The sequence below is a fragment of the Scomber japonicus genome, chromosome 3, assembly GCF_027409825.1.
Source record: "Scomber japonicus isolate fScoJap1 chromosome 3, fScoJap1.pri, whole genome shotgun sequence".
Lineage (NCBI taxonomy): Eukaryota > Metazoa > Chordata > Actinopteri > Scombriformes > Scombridae > Scomber > Scomber japonicus.
In genome coordinates, this window is record NC_070580.1 from 492,153 (window position 1) to 514,174 (window position 22,022).

Sequence of the window (22,022 nt, forward strand, 5' to 3'; positions counted from 1 at the left end):
CTCCAGGCGCCTAGAAACATTACGTTGCCTGGGAGTAAATGAAATGATAGCAGCTCAACAGGACGTTACAACTGAAGGACGTTAACACCTGTACTGAAGGACTCTCTCATCATTTTGTGATCCTAAATGCTGCATTTAGGATCACATGCAGCATGTGATTGGCTGGGGTTCAATGCTAAATTTTGACCTCTCCTGGGTTGCATGCTTGTGTCCCTCCCAGAATCAGTTTGTTCAGCTGAGGTCTGCAGCATGTTTGTTGCTACACATTGATAGTTCACATAGTTCTTATAACAGTAGAATAGCGTCTTCAGGATAGATGCTGCGTCCTAATTATTCAATGAATTTCTGAGGTCTGCAGCATGCTTGCTGCTACATATTAATTTATCTATAGTCTGACTGATGCTTAGCATGGGTGTGAACTAGGCTTGGTGTTGGGTTCCATGTTTGTTTTGGGGGTTTGCATTGCGCTCATTTTAGCTCAGCATGCTGCTGGCTAATCCAGGGAGCATTTTAGTGTGGAGCCTTCAATGCCAAGTAAAATTGTATGTAATGTATTTCCATTTGTCACAATAAATGGTTTGATCTATGACAAGAATGTTCCTGAATGAAGTATAACATTTTAAAATACTTTCATTTTTGTGCATTTTGGGCCACTTAAAGACAAGTCGTCATATTTCAAAATGGGTCAAATTTGACCAGAACAGTATGCAAGGGTAAAGTGCGTAAGACAAGAATGGTCTCCTGTACTCAGGCCACTCCCTCAGGATAAATATTTCTACTTCTGTGGCTATTCAGGGAAACTCATCCTCTTGGGCTGCTGGCCATCTTCAGCACACTACACATACATTTTACCTGACTCTAACATTATCCTCTCAAAACCCAACATCAAAAAAACCCTCGAGCCCTAAGAGTCATCGATTCTAATCCAGTACACTTTTTGTCAAATTCAACGAATATCTTGTCACGGTCCACTGGCTGTGTGTTCTGTTCTGTTCTTTGTGTGCACTCTAATCAGCCACATGACCTGTCCCCCACCCTCCCTTCTCTGTTCTTTATGAATCATATCATATCATCATTGTAGCCCTTCTTTGGGAGCATGAGCAGTCTAAATGTCATCCTCATTCATACAGACAACCACATTGTCGTTGATATAATAAACAAAGAAACATTAAATCCACTGTGCCAGACACTCACTCACTGTCCTGACTCTCTCTAGCTCCATCATATTCCCCCATTTCATTCTCAGGATTAAATCTTCTACAGTGCAGGTCCACATCAGCCGAATTAACTTCTTCATAAAACTGTCCTCAGGAGCACGATGCCTAATGTCTGCACCTTACTTCAGACCTCCTTGTCTCTGTACATAGACAAAGGCTTAGAATCCATGTTTCATTCCTCAGCTTTCTGAATTGCTCAGAATCGGCCTGATATTGGGAATGGAGGGGGAGATAGAGCTGAGTAACATCTGCATAACAGTGAAAGGGATATAATGGATTATTATTCCCAATAGGAGCATGGAAGGACAGAGAAGAAGTGGATCCAAAACTGAGTCCTGTGGAACCCCAAATGAAATATTTGCAGATTTGGAGGATGAGTCAATGGAAACAGCAAATGATCAGTTTGAAATATAAGAATGGAATATGTGTTGAATGAATGGACCCAGCGTGTCAAGTGATCCAGGTCAATCGTATGGTTAAGAGCATCAAAAGCTGCACTGAGATAAAGAAGAATTGAGATAAAGCATTTATCAGCATCTAGTGTAATTTGTCGCTTTTAGAAGAACTGCCCCTGTGCTGTCATGTTTACAGAATCCTGACTGAAATTTATCACAAAATTACATAATCTGATTAAAAAAAGGTTCGCCTTAAATTATTTGAAAAAGCAGTGTCAAGACCAACTTCTTAAGGAGTGGCTGAACTATGGCATGTTTAAAATAAGACTGGACTGAGTCTGTGGCTATAGAACTGTTAAAAATGGTCAGTATGCCACGACCAACTGCTGCACAAACTGTTTTAGGAGCTTTGTTGGAATCCAATCAAGCTGACAGCTAGTGGGCTTCATGCCTGCAATTATGCGAGCAAGCAGGGGTAAAGAATGAATGAATAATTGAAATGCACTCTGTTGGTGTGGCATGCAGACAAGAGCCAGGTGTTGAGGTTGAGCATTTTACTGAAATGTCCCACTCTGCAGCTGATAGAGGGGGTTGTTGCTGATATGTAAGTACTTCTTTGTGACTGTTTAAGCACATGGAAGAGATGGGTCAAGGCTTGTTTTAACAGATTACTGTTCTAATTAATAATTATTTAGGATAATCCACTCCTACATTTTATGGTTCCCCTCATAGTGAACTCCCAAACATTTTTGGGGTGCCGCATGGTGAGGCTACCCCTACAATTTCAACTGTGTTGGTGTGAGCTTTGTTATTGAACTTTCATTTTCACACAAAATTAACATTTCACATTGAGCTAAAAAAAAAATTACAGGAAGAGCAGCAAGTTCACTGATGATTAGTAGTTCATCACAGTTTTAATTCTTAATGAGGTGGGTTTGAAAAAAAACACCCACGAGAGATTAAAATATATCTGTCTGATGCTGACTTTCTCTTGTTGGTTCTGAGATGTTAATCTTGTCTACAGTGAAATTTAACTGTCAACATTCTTTCATTAACAAGCATTACGAATGGCTGGCTTCCATGGAGTTGTAACACATAGTATGAAAGTGCTGATACAAGCATTGGTCAAAAGATACAACAAAAGATTGGTTTAAAGATGTTAGATGCTGGACTTTGTGGAGAGAGAGAGCTGTTTGGTTTGTTGAAAATAATCTTAACCTTAAACCTTAAAATAACCTCATAGCTTCCTTATTTTGAAGTGCAAGACTCCTACATTGTTTTTCTACCAAGGACAGTTCATACTATCTTTAGCCACCTTTTCCACAATATTTCTCTGGTCTCACAGACAAACTGTTCATTTTAAGTGACATTTACACAAACATATCAGTCTGTAGGTAATTGAAAAATGTCCTGGATGTATCCTGGAAATGTATGTCTTTTAAAAACAGTATGGAAACACTGTCCTGACTGAAGACCCATAAAAGTATGAGAAACAACTTTGTATAATAAGATATTGCTGTTGGGCCCGGCTGCCAAACTTATTATTTCTGTCTTAAAAGCAGCTTCACCTGCAACAAACGTTGAAACTGCAATTGCAAAGTCAGGTTTTAAACATTAAAGAAGCCTTTCAAACAAGGAACAGCCTCTCTTTTCAGCCCACAGTATCTCATGCATGGTGCAGTGCCACCCACTTCCCAGCTGACTGGCAAATGTGTTTGAGAAGGCGTATGAGCTCCAGAGTGAGATCTAAACACAGAAAATCAAATTAGAATTTCATTCTCTGTCTACCTCTACAGATCCTCTCATAACATACTGACTGATTCTGACTTTGTGTCTGAACTGTGATGCTAACATGTTTTTGAATGGCTTGCATTCATGAGCCTTTCAATATTTTCTCTGCACTGGCGGCATCAGTTTGATGTGATGGCCAAAATGTTTCTGCCCTTCCCACCCTTTTTCCCTTCCAATATCAGAATCAGTGTAGACGTTTCCTCCTCTGTTAGTGATGGATGAACCAGGCCAAGTATTTGAACCTTAAAGTCAGCTTTACTAATGTCTGTCAGCTGAGTGAGTTCAGCGTGGGTGCAAAATGATTCATTTAATTAATTAAGTTGAATGGGAATGGAACATTGTGTTTAGATTATACAATGGAGTTGTTTGTGCTTCAATCATAGACTGTATAAAAGAAATGGATGTAACATCTGTGACATCACCCATTGGTTTGTGGACTGCTGCTCGGAAGCCAATAGTTTCGGATCTGGGCAGCGCCATCTTGAAAATTTCAGGTGCATGCTGGGAAAAATAAAAACATGGATTCTACTTATATGGGCATGAGGTGGAGCCATGGGCTGAGCGGGGGGGGGGGGGGGGGGGGGGGTTGCTATGGTTGCGAGAGCTGGATCTCGAGGACATAGGGCAATCAACCTGTCAATCACAACGTAGCCACGCCCTAATGCATACCCTGCTTTATTGTCAACTATAAAATGTCCCAAATGAACATCATACTGCATTGAAGAAGGCTTTAAGCTAGCGATTGAGACCATAAACACATTTTGAAAACGTTTACTGAGGTTAGAAATCAAGTGAGAAGTTGGTGAATTCTCCATTGACTTGTATAGAGACGGTCTCCCCCTGGTGGCCTTTTGATAGAATGCAGTTCTAAGTTATTTCCACGTTGGCCTCATTTCAGAGGACCGGAACTCCCTGCCTGGTTTAAATACAGAATTGATACAAACATGCTGACCTTTCGAATGAATAAATAAATACAAATTAGTGTTTTCTTTTCAGTGGTTTAGATACAGGAATACAGGACATAAATTGTGATAAACAGAAATAGCACATTGTGAACATGCATGTCATATTAGTTGTGAAGAAGGAATAAAATGCTGTGATGTTCTAGAAACACTGCGTTTTCATCCCTGGTCTCCAGCACCTGAGCTGTTAAATCCTATCAACACACTCCTACCAGTGCAGACCCTTGTGGTTTTTTAATGCAGCACTATTTTCAATGTGAACACCTGCTAATATCAGCCCACTATTCTGAGGAATTATGTTTGTATTATGTTCGGATAATTACGCACCTCACAATTTACAACCACAGCCAACATTCAGTGCCAGTGTAAGAGTAGTGTTCCTTTTCTTCAGCAAGGCTGGAAGTAAGGGTGTGAAAGCTGACGTGGTGGTTGTGAATGTGAATGTAGTAACTCAGTCTTTCACAGTTCTACGATTATGCTTGATATTTTAATAACGGTAACCACAATCTTTCCCAAAAGTGCTACTTGCTTAACACTCACCATAACTTAAGCAGTTTTCGCTACCAAACACAGATATTGAAACTTTTTAAAGAAACGTTGGTGTTGGATGGAAAACACTCACTCATTCATCTCAGTGAATCATTGCTTAGCATGGGCCGTTGCAGAAGACTCCTAAAATGCAACCTCATCCAGCAATACGATACAGCTGGGTGATATGGACAAAATCAAATATCACAATATTTTTACCAACTGGTTGACAATTTAACATATTTCTACACAATAAGATTTTTGATAAATAATCATCAGTAATACGGATATAATGACTGAATGAAGTGTTTAAAGACTAATAATACAAAATCTAGAACAGTCTATACTTTACTGTAATGCAGCCTTTAAAAGCAGGACAAGACAACACTTATTGCCATATCATGATATTACGGTACCCAAAATCTGAGACGACATCTAGTTCCATATCGCATCAAAATCAATCAATTTATTGCCCAGCTCTACTGTACGACCAATCAAAAACATGCAATGGCTTTATTCTTGGTATATTACATTACTTTCCTCATCATCCAATGGAGATGTCTCTCAGTTTATTGTATACTGCTGTGTCATCTGATAAGCCTTCATACTCATGAATGTAGACCTCAAACTGAACACCTGGATGCATGCACTGTTGTTTTTCCATTACCACACTGACATATATGTACATGTATACATAATATATACATATGTAATGTTGAAACACTGTATACGTAATGTGCTTTCAACTTCAGTCTTTGAGGAATTACATAGCATATTGTTAATTTTAAAAGACTAGATAGCAGGTGGGTGTAATCCATAAATATGCTAGTAAGCGCTGATAAATCATGTGGCATTCCTCACTCCATACATGTAGGTGGTGATTTTAAAGCCCCTTACTAAAGAGTCTCTTATCGTACACTCCCCAGAGTGGAGGACAACCTCATGGGGACAGTGAACGATAGAGTGTAACATGATGACACCAAAATAACATGTTGACACAGTCAGAAAATAACAAGACCTTTAGTGAGCTCTGTAGGGGTGATATCTGCTCTCACCAGTAGCCTTTGTGTGACATACGGAGTAAACATGAAGATGATCTTTAGCAGGGTATTTGAAACATTGTGTGCTTTACTGCAGCTGTCTAAGCTGGATTTTTATATGTACAAATTCACAAATGTGCTACCACAAAGCAACATATATTCATCTACAGAAAGCAGATTTTTTTTCTCTGCTTGTTGGATATCAGATTTTTAAGAAATGTGCCTCCTTTCATGATTCGTGACATCACAACTACTTGGAAACCAATCCAAGAAGGGCCTTGATACAGACAAAATGTCAGACACAGAGACAGTCATGAACCTCCACATCCACAGTTGACAGGAAACCACATGACCTTAGCAGCAGAAGTTGGTCTTCGTCTATTGTTTTTATTCACTTGCAATGTAAATGTTTCCCAGGCAAATTAAGTCAATAAAGGCCACTTGAATTGAACACTGATTTGATATAAGGGGAATACAGGGTTGTGCACAAATGTCCCTGTTAGGTGTCCAGCACAGATTTACCTTATAGATTGAATTTGCTGGCGGCATAGCTTTTGATTTGTAGCTTAGTATCATATTTCCCCCAGTGATAGAAATATCACAACACTAGGCATATGGCCACATTGTGCTTTTATTACATTCCCTACAGCACATGTGTTTTCATTCTTTCATTCACTTTCTGATATAGAAATTTTGCGTTGCCTAAGTACTGAATAGTAAAGCACAGCTGTACAGTAACCATTTCAGTTAGGTTCTTTCATTCACTGTGACAGAAAGTGACGATTCCACACAGGTGCACTGCATGGTACAATTAAGCAATTAACATTCACTCATGCTCTGTGGCATGTATAAAAATGCTGAGCAGGCATACTTGATTCTGATTTTACATCAAGATGGCAAGAGGAAATGTGACTTTGAAGGAGGGTTGATTATTAGGGCAGTGATGGCAGGAGCTTCAGTCACACAGACAGCTCAGCTGGCTTGTGTTTCAATAGGAACAGAGACTAAAGTGACATCTGCTTTTAGATATACCGGAAAGACATCAGGAAATAGAGTTGAAAATTATTGTTGATGTGTTGTACATAATAATAATAATTTAATTTGGAGTGTGATAGTAGTATATTGAGTATATTGAGTATATTTAGTATTGAGCATAGTATAGTTATTCCATATACTCCACTACATCTCAAAGGGAAATATTGTACATTTTACATTTAATAGAGTTACTAGAATGTTGCTAAAAATACAATACACTGATTAAACCAATGTTTTACAACCTTTCCACTTGTGACTATACAAAATCAGAGTGTAGTCATGGCTACTCATCAGTCATCATGTTTCAGATATCTATCAGCTGTTAGCAGGTGAACCAAACAGACATTTCCCCTCTCTCATGGGTTAATTTCAGTAACTGTCCAAATGGTCCAAATCAAAGATTACAAAAAAATCCAAAAGCTGAATACAGATTTCTGCCATCACAGTTCTTTCCTCTCCCACAAATCATCTCTCAGATTTATCATGTGACACTTTGGAGGGGCCCAACCCATATGATGGGAACAAATGGATTAAATTAGCTAACCCATGCAGAGTAGTTAAAATAAGCTATAGCAGCAAAGTGCCACATACGCATTGATTCATTAGTATTCATAATCTAATATTGCTACAACGCCTCACAGCCTTAATAGTTTTTAATTTCATGTATGTTTCCCTGAAGCCAGATGATAACACTGTCTACATTTAGTCAGTCCTCCTTATTGTTAGAGGCTGTTGAAGCTGCATACAGCCTCCTAACCTAGGCACTTACAGTAACAGACCCACTGCTCTCTGTTTTAATGGCTGCTGTCTGTTGATGGTAGAATCACAAGTCAGCCTGACGTCTCAGTTTGTGTGATTTATAACCAGCGACTCTCTCACTGGCTAAGCATTCTGTGGTGAGTTCTGTCGCCTTAAGCACATACAGGAAGTGCATTCCATTTACTTTCTTTGGGATTATGTCATTCTTTCGAAGGTACAGTTTTATTAGATGATGATAGCATTAATTGATCATTATGCAAACATGTGCTTTTGATTAGTGTTGACCAACCAGTGAACATAGCAATTTATACTGTATATACAGGTAATTAAATAACTGCATCACCATCATCAAACTCAGAGTTTAGTTACTAAGCAGAGAACACTAGGTAGTGCATTATGATTGATATGAAAATACATTTCTAAAAGACTTTTCTAATATTAATGGAAGAGACAGTTTGGGACACAAAAGTTTATTCTCTTGTATGAGTTAGATATGAAGATCTATGCAGCCAGAACGCAATTAGTTTGGCTTAGCATGTAGCTTTAAAGCAAGGGGGGAAAACTGGACTGATTGTCTCCAAAGTTCAAAAATATGTCTACCAACATCTCTAAAGCTCACTAGCTACCATATTGAATCTCCTTTGTTTCATACAAATACAAACAGAAATGTAAAAACATCAGTTTGTGAATTCACAAACTAACAAGCTGGAACACTGTCTTTAGTGAACAGCCACTAGGCACACTGACTTCCTAGTCTTGGCAGGTTGCCTGGCAACCTCACGGTAATGTCAAGATTCCAGGAAGTCACTATGATGAAGCAGAGTATGTATTGAGAGAGCTGGATACAGCTTGATGAGTCAGCCTTACTGATAATTTGTCCCAGTAACCAACTGTGCTACTGCAACAAAAAAATCCCCTGTGGCCAAAAAAGTACTTTCCCCACAGATGGGCTTTCTAATGAGTCATCTGTGCAACAGCTTTTACCTGCAAACAAGGCCAATTATTTGTCTCTGCAGATGTGTATATGTGTAAAACTCTGTAAAGTGTATGGCCAGGTAAGACCAGGAACACACAGAAATGTGTATGTGCACACAACAAGGATGCTAACCTGCATGCAAGAATTTTTTGGCATATGTGCTGGACAGACAACTTCATTAGAATATCCAATTATTATTTTACATCCATGTAGCAATGTCAGAATGAGTTTCATGTGGGGCAACATCCAGTTTTGAATGATGTAATAGGCTAATAAACGTACTCATGTCAACATCCATTCAAGCTCAGGCTAGTCTACTTTTTTTGCACAACTAAAACATGGTAAGAAATGAATGTGTGCAAATTTTACAAGTAAATGTTGAGTTGTGGAAACACATTATTGATTCAATCTTACAGTTTATATCAGTTGAGTTGTTTGGCTTAACTCAAAATGTGGACGCAATCATCATTGTGAGAATGAAGCACAGATACAAACGTTTTTTCTTTTACTGCAATAAGTGACTGTCACAGTACACACTCTGTTATCTCAACGCAAGAAACATGTTTTATGGCATAATAATCAACTTCCTCTAGAGCAATCTGCCAAGGACACACTTCATAAATCGGATTAGTGCTGAAGCCAGTGTATTATGCAGTATCGTATTTTTTTTTGGTTGCCATAACCATAGTCTGCAAAAACAACAATGGACAGAGCCACTGTGACGTCAGCCATTGATTTGTTGACTCCCATTTTGAAGCCTTGAGTTCAGCATTTCGACAGTCTCCATGCCGTGTTTTTTTGTAGCCAGAACCATATTTGGATAAAGAGGGTGGAGCTGATGCTAACACTAGCATTAGCTTTATGGTTGGTTAACACGGTACATTCTCACTCTATGGTTAACTGTGATATTGCAAATGTTGATTTTGGCCAACAAAAATAGTCTCAAAAACAAAATGCAATTACTGGAAAAACTGACAAGGTGACTCTTTTAGTAAAACCAAAAACTGAACAACTTTTGTGGGCATTAACTGAAAACCCACTACAATAGCAACAGCTATGCTTAATGTGGGGTTATTTTACGTAACATATGTAACTGTTACACTGTGGTAGCAACTTGTTAATCAAAAGGTAGCCACGCCCTAAAGCATAGCCTGCTTTATTATGTTAGACAAGGTGCAAGTTCAGAGCTCATGACTGTAGTAACAATACAGACCGCTGGGGCTCCATAAAGCCCAAGTTTAGAAAAAATGTAAAGATGTCAGTGTGCGAAGAGCTTGTCAAATGGTCGAGTAGTGTATAAAAACCCTTCCCCTGCTCCTTTCTGACAAGCTCTCTTTTTTCATTTCATCCAATTAATTCTAACTAACTAACTAACACTCTTTGTGTGTACAGCTGAGTGCAACATTACGGATTTTACTGTCCTACCAGTGCAAAGCCAGTGTTACGACAACCAAAGTCTTTATGCAATGTTCTTCAGGCTTCTTGCACTGCCTCTAACAAACATGTTTGTGCCAAGGTGGGAGGAGAGGCGCAGCTAAGGTTGTTTTTATGCTGATTAGGCGGCGAAGTGCAATTTTGGTGTTCATTTTGGCATGAAATTGCTTTTGCGTTAAAAACCTGCTCACACCACCTCTTACCACAAATGCAGGGCAATTTTCAGGGCTTTAGTTGGCAGAAGCAGGCACAGGCACACAGACCTCTCCAAAATCATGAAACACCTCTCAATTATGTTACATATGTCTCTCTTGGTTTATTTCACATGTTTCCATCTACTTCAGATTGATATGCGCATCAAAATCTTTTTTTATATGACTGAAGAAGAGTCTGCAATAATTCCCACATGTCATTCAGCGTAATCTAGAGTTCCACACATATGTACCAATATTCTACCAGTAGTCATCTCATTACACCAGAATCAGGTATATAGTCTTCAATGTGCAGATGTGTGCACACATTCGATGTACTAATAGCACAGCAGAGTTACACTCATGAAATGATCTGACTGGATTGGTAATTGATGATCAGTACTCACAAATCTCAAGTTTAACAGTCAAATCATTAAGAGTTATGCAGCTTTCCTCAAGAGTCCTGAGCTCCATCAAATACTAGCAAATCTCCAAGCCCCATTTTCTATGTTTGTTTAAAGATACAAACACAGTGACATCATTTTTTTAGTGATATTTAGTGTATGGACTCAAATAAACAAATGAAGTGCAGAACCACAGAGTTTAAATATATTAATTATCCTTTATAGTCAGTTTTTATCATTATAAATAAGATCAGTATGTCAGCAGCAACACCAAAACACATACCATGGTTCATTCTACCAATGGCAGTACATTTGGTGAGCACAAGTCCAGCCTGTCCACCTGGTTTCATCTGTTACTGCTTTTAAAGGGGATGAGGGGAGTGGCAGGAACTACCATGGCCTGAGGCCACAGCCATGAGGAAGTACCTTAAAGTGCAACAGCTACTAGATGTTCCATCTGACTGCCATTCAAAAAGTCACTAATTGTTTGTGAGGAGTCATTAAGGCTGTTCACACTTCGTTTTAAAATTCTTTACGGCAATCTGAACTCTACTGGACATCTGAGACACATCGTAATCAAACATGTCTGCATCTCCAACGTGTCCAGATTTCATTACTGAGTCAGACTATTATCACAATATTTCACTCAGTTTTTGTTACTTGATTATTATATCTGCCCTAAAATGTTTGCACAATTTATCTGAAGTATCTAATGCTAGCCCAAGTGTTCACCGATCAGTGTTCCTGGTAAGCTAGTGGTAGCTTGGGTCCGAGGTAGCAAGGTGTGTTTCAGGAGCCAGAAAGCAACACCTCACACAGGTCCTGGCTCCATATGGAAAAGATGGCACCGACCATAAGCTGCAACTCTGGGTTTCAAACTGGCTCCAATGAAAACCAACAGGAGAAGTCTGTGATCATTACTGATGTTCATCCCGATCCCACCCGCCTGCTGATTCTGTATTCCTCCTACTATTAATTAGCCTCTCTTCCACGTTACAGTTTGCAGCCATTTCTTTGGTCACCAAACGTGCAAAAGCATGCACCTATGTGTGTTTGTATGTGAGGACTGTGCTTGCATTTGCTCTCTATTTCAGGAAAAAAGACTCCTGTGACTGTCCAATAATGTGTGCCGTTATCCTCATATTTGGATGCTTTTCATGTCTTGCTCTTGTCTAAGGTGGAATATTATTTTACCTTGTCGTTTGGAACAGCGATAAACACACTAACACAAACTAGCTCATTTCAGTCATACTGCCTTCTTTCTTCAGTGGCATCCATAATAGCCTGTGATGCTGATACAGTACTGCAGACCCCCAGTTGTGCTATAACGAAGTCACCAAACCACCACATTGCTCTTATATTTATCAGGTTATCTGAGGCCACAATTAAAGCTTCTTCACTTCGTAAAAAGCACAGAGAAGCAGAGATGCTGTATAATGACATAATACTCTCAGACAGATGTCATTCATTTGCACTGAGAGCTGCACCTGTGCAATGGATTGCTTTAATAAGAGCTCGGCTTGAGACCAGCAGGAGGAGAGCAATTCCCCAGAGGCAATACACATATGCAACCGCTACTACAATGGGTGGGAACAACATGAATGCACATGCTATCTCTCTCTGTCTCTCTCTCTCTGTCTCTCTCTCTCTGTCTCTCTCGCTCTCATGTCATCCTTCCTTTAGATTCCCTTTTTGTTGTCAACGCTGTCTATCTTTACTTTGAATGAATACACATCTTTTAACCTTTTCTGGCACAATTTAGATCCGTCATGAACCTTCCACGATGTTGGGTTGAAGGAGAAAAAAACAATATTTGAAATGAGAAAAAGATACCAAGTCGACATTTGCTCTCGAGGAGTTAAAGCCATGCCTGTGAGAGATGCTTTATGTGCAAACTATCATCTCAGACTGCACTTCCTCCACCACAGTCGATACCTTTTCCAATAAAAGTATGAATGGTTTGGGCTGTATGCTATATGTGGATGAAAATACGCATTTCAGGCTATTATGTACATTAAACTGAGCTGTTTCTTTTTCACATTCCTGAATATTCGACCAACAGGGCTGCTGCAACATGGTGCGACAGTGGAAGCAACAGTTGGTATCATGTATCAATGAGATCTGTTCTAGGTGTAAAAGATGAATTGAATTTGAATCAGCTTTGAAGTTAGGTATGGGCTTTTTCCCCTCTTTTTTCACTCTCTTCTTACCTTCTGTTGCCTTCTGGCCATATCAGTTGGTTGCTTTGCGTTGAACGGATAAGCGATGCAGCGCATCACGAACACATACAGCTGGAGTCTCTTTTTTCTCTCCTCCTCCTCCCTCTGCATCTTCTCCAGGTCTTCTTTCTCCTTGTCGCTTCCCACCGACGGGCTGGGGCTGGAGGGTCGGCCACCGCCGGTCCCGCGGCCCCGGGGTTGGAGCCCTGCGCCGCCGTCGGCAGCTCGGCCCGGTGACAATCGGGCTCCTCCGGTGGTCTTCGGGGCCGCCACCTCTTTGCGCTCCACCTCCAGTATCTCATCCCCTTCCTCCTCGCTGGAAGACGGATCCAACATGCTGCTGGGGCTCGGATGAAGACTACACCTGCTGGGAAGGTAAAACTGTAAAAGTAGAAAAAAAGATGCCGATCAGCTTGAGTGTGAGCCACACAGAGGACAGATCCACTGTGGAGACGCCGCTGTGGAGACGCGAAATGTGAGTGATGAGCGGTTCAGACTGTTGCTTCTCAAGAGAGAGAGAGAGAGAGAGAGAGAGAGAGAGAGAGAGAGAGAGAGAGAGAGAGAGAACTGCCGTCAGACCAGTCAATCTCAGCAAGAAAAAAAAATTAAAGTGTTGTAGAGTCGAGTTGCTTGCGCGATGTCCGATGTTTCAACTCTGCGAGTCAGTAGCACATAGGAGGGATTTATCATGAGAGGAGGTGTACAGGGGGAGGGGTCGCACACAGAGAAAACAGGAGGAAACGTTGATGTGTTGATGCTCTGATGAGGCTGGAGGCTGGGGAGGAAGAGGCAGGGCTGGGAGCTGGCCGTGGTGCTGAAACCTGATCCCCGGGTGCTCTGGGATCAGTTTGATCAAGCTGAGAGCACAACGGATGAGCGACCACTTGATGATATCCAGCTGAGTCAAAAGAGGACAGGTTTAGATAGCACCAGACCGGATTCAATGGGGTTTGGCTTTCACAATAAAAGCGTTGCAGCTGGCTTAAAAGAATAAGTGAATTTTATTGACAATTTCAACATTTTTTGGGAACGCAGACACCTCTTTAATGCAGATGGATTTTGCCTTCACAAGTCAGGAGTACAGCTGTTAAGCTACAACATTTTTTATTTTGTGCGTCAGTCACCAGCAGTCCCTGCCAAGGACAAGAGGCGAGACAATCCAAAACAACAGATGAGACAGCGTTCTGGAGAAGAATTGCTACCCCCTGAGATAAGGACTGACCATGAAAGTCAGCACACCCAGAGAGAGGCTTTAATGTCATCATCCTTACCCCAACACAAGGAGTCTCCCCCAACCCCAACAACCCAACAGGAGACTCCCCCAGCCCCAACAACCCAACAGGAGTCTACCCCAGCCCCAACAACCCAACAAGTGGAGTCTCCCCCAGCCCCAACAACCCAACAAGTGGAGTCTCCCCCAGCCCCAACAACCCAACAAGTGGAGTCTCCCCCAACCCCAACAACCCAACAAGTGGAGTCTCCCCCAGCAGGCCTTTCATTCTCTCCACTCAGTCAGGACTCCCCACTTCTGGATTTCACCGACAGGATGAATGACCTTGTCAATGTTGGAATCCAACTCACACCACGCCCAAATCCCATTTTTTCTCCCCTCAACTTCCCCCATCGTCTAGCCCCTCCCATTCCACCACGCTGGAAACAACCATCATCCAAGAGTCATAGAGCCCCCCCACCTCCTTTGACTCAGATCATCTGTGAGTCTGACTGATATGTGCCGGGTCCAGGCTGCAATACTGATACCAATAATGTTCTCCCCCAGGAAAAGTCAGGGCCCTATGGAGTTCAGGTAGTTTTCTCAATCCCTGTGATGACAGGTAACAGAAGAATGGTTAAACTGGTGAGAAATAACAAGAGTTCAATTAAATCTGTTAATGTATTAAGTATAGCATGTCAACCTCAAAATATACCAGTGTCTCCTGTTATCTCCACAAGGTTAGCTCTACTCAATATCAGATCACTAGCCAACAAATCACTGCTAGTTAATGACGTCATTATGACCTATGAACCTATGATCTAGATGTTTTACTTCTTAGTGAAACATGGCTGACTGAATGTAGCTGTTGTGCTATTCTCAATGAGGCAGCACCAACACATTTTAGTTTTATGAACAAGTGTCGAACTGGTAAGAAAGGCGGGGGAGTTGCTGCCATCTTTAAATCTGTATTTCAGAAATTACATTAGGTGATTTTAGCTCTTTTGAACATCTCTGTTTTTTATTAAAAGGTGATCCAAAAGTTCTTTTTTTAATCATTTATAGACCTCCAAGATAGTCATGTGTTTGTTGTGTGTATGTGTTATTATTGTGTGTAAGGAGAGAAGCAAAGTAAGAATTTGCATTGCATTATCTGAACCTCCGTGTTTTTACCATGCATATGACAATAAACTTCTTGAATCTTGATCATTTATCACTGCTGTGGGTCCTAAATCAAGCCATGCCATCAAATACATCCGCAGTTTACACCTAAAATTAGTAATCATTTTTACAACATTAAAAAACAAGATATCAGTTATCAATAGGAGGATGCTAAACATGTGACCCGCCGGATTACAAAGCAGCATATATAGCAAACATCCAAATATATTGAGATCTCTTCCAGTTACAATACCTAATGAGATATATCAATCAAATTATTGTCTATGGAAACACTTTCAGGTGACATACGTTTTCTCATTTAATCAGGATCCACTAAATTATTAAAAGTCTGGAATGAGTTAAAAACAACTGAATCCAACTCCTGGCTATATAAAAAATTCAGTGCCCATGAGGAAATACACTGTAGACTGTCCTCGACAAAAGAGGAAATGAATTACATTTGGTCCTTTTGAAACCAAACATAAAACAGAGCAAATGTCAGCGTTACTTAGCTGAACACTTCATGACAGACTGCCCACACACTGTGACACATGAAGTATCAGCAGCTACGTGGCAGACACAGACAATCCTCCTGTTCCACTTTAAAGGGTCAAATAAGGACAATGTGCTTTATTTCAGAGTCACTCATTATATGTAGGATGTCATTTATTTAGAATACAGCACAGCAGTCTAGTTCATGTTCATCATTTTGGCTCTGACATAACCACTCCCTGGTAAATACACTATTATACTGTGTGATGATAGTAGACACCTTGCTCTGGGAAGGGGACTGGACGGTGGGGGTCTCAAAGCAAAGCAACATGAATAAAATAGCAGCAGCACTTGCAGAGCAGAGGAAGAGCTGGATTTTTTTGACAGCATGAGTAAACCACCAGACTGTAAGAGTGGTTTGGATAGATGATGCAGAAAGTGATACATTAATGGCAGTCAATGTAGCACAGCAGCTCTAGTTGGCTGCCTGACCTTGCTCTATAGAATCTGGTACATCCTGTGAAAAACCCGGAGGAAACATTCCTGTTGGCAAAAAAACATTCCTGTAGGCAATAATCCATCCATGGCATGAAATATCATATCATATTTTACCTACCTGTCATCATGCTGCTACAATGAATTTATTCATATTTTGTGTTACATGTACACACACTGCAACACACTGATTGAGTGACTCACCGTTATCTAAACTATATATTGACTGTGCATAATTGCTTTGGTAATTGTTTCTGAACTTTTGTGCCAGCAAAAGTCATTGAATTAGAAATGAATTGATAGCAATGGAGAGAAATAAGACAATCACAGGATACACAAGTGGAAGGAAATGTAAACAAAACAATATGGGGCAATAACATCAAACTCTCATTATATAATAACAGATAGAGGTCTAGTTATTATACGTACACTTCAGTATCTTTATAATAATTATGATTATCCTACTCGCTCTGCCTTAGTGCAACAGGTGTATTTCTGAAGAGATGGAAGAAGGATGGAACATGACAGAGTGAGGTCAACATCAGGAACACAAACAACTTCACTCATTACTGTTTAAATGGTAGATGGACTGTACTTATATAGAGCTTTTCTAGTCTTTTTGACCACTCAAAGCGCTTTTACATTACATGTCATTCACCCATCCACACACATTCATGCACTGATGACAGGAGCTACCACACAGGGTACCAACCTGCTCATCAGGAGGAGACTAACATTCACACACATCCATACACTGTTGGTGCAGCCATCAGGAGCAATGAAGGGTTAAGTATCTTGCCCAAGGACACATCAACATGTGGACTGGAGGAGCCGGGAATCAAACTGCCGATCTTCTACCTCCTGAGTCACACATATTCAGTATTGTTTATATGTCAGTAGTTGAAGATTCCCTCCATACTCTGCTGCTGTGAGGTCAGTTACATCCTCTGTTCTTATACCTTTGATTCTGATATGAAAACCACAAAATCACAAAAAACCTTTTTTTAAATGAGCAATTAGAGGAAAGCAAACAGTCAAGTCAAGTTTATTTCTGTAGCACATTTGAAACAACCTCAGTTGACCAAAGTGCTGTACAAGATTAAAACACAAAAAATGAGAAGAAATAAAAGATGAATTCTGAGTAAGATAAACTATAAAAACACAATAGATATAATTTAAAAACGTTTTAAAAGCCAAAGCAAAGAGTTGAGTCTTAATCAATGATTTAAAACTTTAAATGTATAAGTTAGACTGTTCCACAGGTTTGGAGCAGCCACAGCAAAGGTTCTGTCACCTCTGGTTTTGACTCAGGAGCATCTGTTCAGCTGACCTCAGTGCTCTGACTGAGATAGGGTGGTGCCAGTCTGTTTAAAGATTTAAAAACAAGTCTTGAACTGGATCCTGAAACTGACAGGAAGCTAGTGTAGAGAGGCCAGAACTGGTGTGATGTAATTATGTTGTCTCTTCCCAGTCAAGCGGTGTACTGTTGCATTCTGGACCAGCTGCAGGCGACGAAGAGATGACAAGGGTTAGGGTTAGGTAATCCAAATGTGTAATGGACAAATGAATGACCCTGTCAAATTCACAGAGAGAGAGATAGACCTTAACCTTCCTGTAGATCTGTCAAAGATCACTCCTTCTGTCAAAAATCTTGGAGTGATTTTTGACAGAAGGGCAACTGTAGGAGGCTAACGGGCCAAGACCACTGTCACCGGCATCCAGAAATTCAGATTCTCCAAATATGATCATTTCGGTTTTCTTTTCATTGAGATTCAGATTTGATTCGATTTAACATCTTCAACAGGAGGGAGGGAAGCTAGAGGGAGTAGTAGTATAATATGAAAGAACAGAATGATAATATTATGTAAACTAAATATCAACATATAATATTACAGTACAGTAATATTACAGTGTAATACGTTTGAGGTTCAGACAGGAGTGTAAAAGTGTTTAGATTGAAGAAGGGAAATCAGACAAGACATTGAGCAACCTCCAGTTGTAGTAAAGCAGTTGTAAGACCCAGAGGACAGACTACTCATTCACACAAGAGGTAAACTCAGGGATACCACTCAGAGAGAGAATTGACAAGAGCTGCTAAAAGAAGATGAAGCACATAAATGCATGAAAGAACAGTTATGAACAATGTGCTTCTCTCCTCTATCCTTCCTTTCTCTCCTCTCAACCCCAACTGGTCGAGGCAGGTGACCGCCCACTCTGAGTCTGGTTCTGAGGGTTCTTCCTGTTAAAAGGGAGTTTTTTTCTCGCCACTGTTGCTCATGTGGGAATGTTGGGTCTCTTTAAAGTTAAAACCTGAAGAGTTTGGTTTAGAACCTGCTCTATGTGGAAAGTGCCTTGAGATAACTCTGTTGTGATTTGGCGCTATACAAATAAAGATTGATTGATTGATTGATTGAAATAAAGAACACTGGCTGGAGATATGTTATCAGCACACACAGGACATACAAAGTGGCATGAAAAAATGTGTTTTGTTTATTTTTATACTTGAGCTTGCTTTTTTAGTTATTGTATGTAATTTAGCCTTCAGTTCTATTTGTTTTCTTACTTTGATGTTTTTGCTTTTTTTTGTTAAGTGGCTGCTGTAATACTGTAATTTCCCTTTGAGATTGAAGTACTCTATCTTCAATTTCAACATGTAAATGAAGGATTCTGGTGCACTCTGAGATCAGAATAAATGGAAAAATTGGGGAGATGGAACATTTAAACAAAAAATTGGTTCAATTAAAGCTGGATGGGTACCTTGCAAAAGGTCAAAAAAATTGACGGTAATTCAGTTCAACTGCTGTCATGCAGAGAGTCTAAATTACTGCAGATGTTTTAATTAAGAAAAAATATAAAGATATAAATGGGGTAGGTGTGTGGTGGCAGGTGATAGCTATCTGACCATAAAGAAATCCCTTCTAATGCTATTTCAATATGATTCTAAAGCATTCTGAAGTTCACATGAGGCTTCAGGAGTTTGAGTTATACAACTCATCTATACCGAAGGTATCTTTCAAGGTTACAGTCCTTCTATTATGAAAGTGTCCTCTTATATGGCTGGGCAAACAAACACCGTCTGTTGAAGCACAAAGAGGATATTTTGCACTTTATACACAGAATGAGGACTGTAGATGCCCTTAACAGAAGAGGGGATCTGCGACACTACCTATTCCCCATCCCCCATCTACAATGTCACCCTTTCATCACTACCCAGGAGAGTCCTCCAAAAACAACTGCTGTTCACAATGGGCCTCATGTGACTCCAACCATTCCAACCATTCTAACGACTGTTGATCACTAGTGGCCTCACATGACTCCATCGACTGTTACATGGAGCATTACCTGAGCTACACCCTGGAGCACTAACAACCACCTGACACAAGGGTCCTTGTGGACACCTCCACAGAAGTTAAATACCTGGATTTCTCCACCAGTTAGTCTAGACTAGCACAGACTGGTCAGACACGCAAGAACAGATGAAGCACCTTACTTGGATAAGAGGTGTAATGTCTTCATATATGAGATGAGATGAGATGAGTACTTTATTAATCCTCCACAGGAAACGACTTTGTTACAGCAGCCATTAATTGAACACACATACATACATACATAAATGAATAAAGATAAAAACCAGAACACTCATACTGTCATAAGTGCTCATTAAAAAGTTTCATTACAGCAGGGAGAAAAGGCCTGCTGTGCTCTGACTTGCACCTTGGTAAAATCAGTCTGTCACTGAAGGTGCTTGCTTTGATCACCCGCAGTACATGGAGTGAGTGGGAGGGTTCTTCAGGATTGCCCTCATCTTGGACAGCATCCTGTCTTCTGCCACCTGCTGGACAGTGTCCAGTTTGGAGTTAACCACAGAGCTGGCCTTCTTTATGATTTTATTCACACACTGTGCAGTAGGCAGATGTTGAATGACCTCAACCTCCTTAGAAAATAAAGTCTACTTTGCCCCTTTTTGCACACTGTCTCCACATGAACCCTCCAGTCCAACTTATTGTCCAGCTGCACACCCAAGTATCTGTGGCTCGGGACAACTTCCACCTCGTCGCCCTGGATGGTGATCGGTGCAGGTGCTGGTTGGATCCTCCTCCTATATAACAAGTCCAGTTGCATTTCGATTCAATTGCCCAGAGATAACTATGACCTGGACGAATTAAAACATTCACAGACAGATCGATTACATCGCTATTGGATATTCTAAATTATATTTTGTTCTTCTGAGCCATAGACCTCTATACTGTTGTCCAAAAACAACCACAGCACCAGGTGACATGTTTCTTCGCCACAAAAGATTATGGTCACAGTAAGTTAAGAAATGTCTCCAAAGGCTAGCAACACATCATGTTTTCAGTCTCTGAAGAGTAGTTATATGTAAAGCAGCAATATCTTAACTCTGTACTGTTCTTGGAAAAATGTGTAATGTAGAACAAAGTCAAGAGGCCAGTTCAGCCCTGTCTGAAACAGGATGTGTTAGATCCTGTTTCTTTAAGGCCCCTCCTCCTCCTGAGTCCATTCTGTTCTCATAAGCCAGCTTCCAGCTTCAGAGGCTGTGAACAATAGTAGTATTAGGAGGATTTAACTTGCTGTTCTGGGTCTTTACTTGAAATGGCAACTTCTTAAATGCGTTCGGTTACAGAATAGACAGCCATTCATGGACATGTGTGGCAATATTATCTCATTGGTAAAGTAAACACAAAAAAACATAAGCATTCAGGACAGACTGAAACCTGGGCTTTTGTTTTGCAGGGAGTCATTTAATGTTCTCCTCAGGTTTTGGTATTTTGTTTAACATGGACATTCAACATTATAACAGCAAAATGTGTTGATCTAAATATGAAGTTTCTGTTCAAATGAGTCAAGTCTTCCTTGTTTGAACGTTACAGTTCAGTTCAAACAAGGTGGCAAAGTCTTTTTGTTCCTATACTTCCACCACAGCTCAACAGGAAACACGAGAGGGAATTTGATGGTAAAAAAAACTGTAAATGTGTCAGATATCACTGATATGAATAACTCACACTGCTGAAGCTCAATAGAAGCTGATCATCTACTTTAAATGCCTGTGTGGACACACTGTGGATTTAGTCCTCCATCACTTCCATTGAAAGCACATTCTTTAGATCTTTTAATAGTCAGTATGAACAGGAGGAATGATTACAGAGAGGAAAACCTCTTTACTGTTCATATATATATATATATCATATATAATATGGGCTCTTTTAAAAAACCTTGAAAAACTGTCAACTTATCCTTTAAAGTGAGCAAACTGCACAATATTGAATTTATTAAGGCACCTCCCCTGTTCCAATACATATAGAATCACTAACAGTAGTTATACAAATCTGTGTTTTTCTAAATAAATGTCTTTTTACCAACTCTGTCTCATTAATTAATGTTTGAAGCTTTGTTATATATTAAATATCTGCTTACTTTTTTTTTTCTTGTTCACTTGTTTGATTCATTTACTTACAAGGAGAGAAGTGCATCAGGTCCATTTTTATTGTCGGTCCTCGTCGACTGACACACTTTGCTGTGTGTGCCAAGGGTGACCCAACAGTAAAACTGGCATGTTCTTCAGGGATCTCTTGTGCACCTTTTGAGCACCTTAAGTACCCTTGCTGCAAGGATGTAATCCTGTAGAAGAGTACACTCTATAAATCTGCAATTCTGAACACTTTGTTTGAAGGAGTAATCGGTAATTCAGCAA

At 40.2% G+C, this 22,022-nt stretch overlaps 1 protein-coding gene across 4 annotated transcripts in view; it reads right to left on the bottom strand.

Annotated features, from left to right (window-relative positions):
- cadpsa (Ca2+-dependent activator protein for secretion a) overlaps window positions 1-13,287 on the bottom strand; it is a 205,896-nt gene extending 192,609 nt beyond the window's left edge. For all 4 annotated transcript variants that reach the window (XM_053316689.1, XM_053316687.1, XM_053316688.1 and 1 more), the window contains exon 1: window positions 12,943-13,287. In XM_053316689.1, the coding sequence (XP_053172664.1) occupies window positions 12,943-13,287 (345 nt within the window). The remainder of the gene's footprint in view (window positions 1-12,942) is intronic.
- Window positions 13,288-22,022: the final 8,735 nt, after the last annotated feature.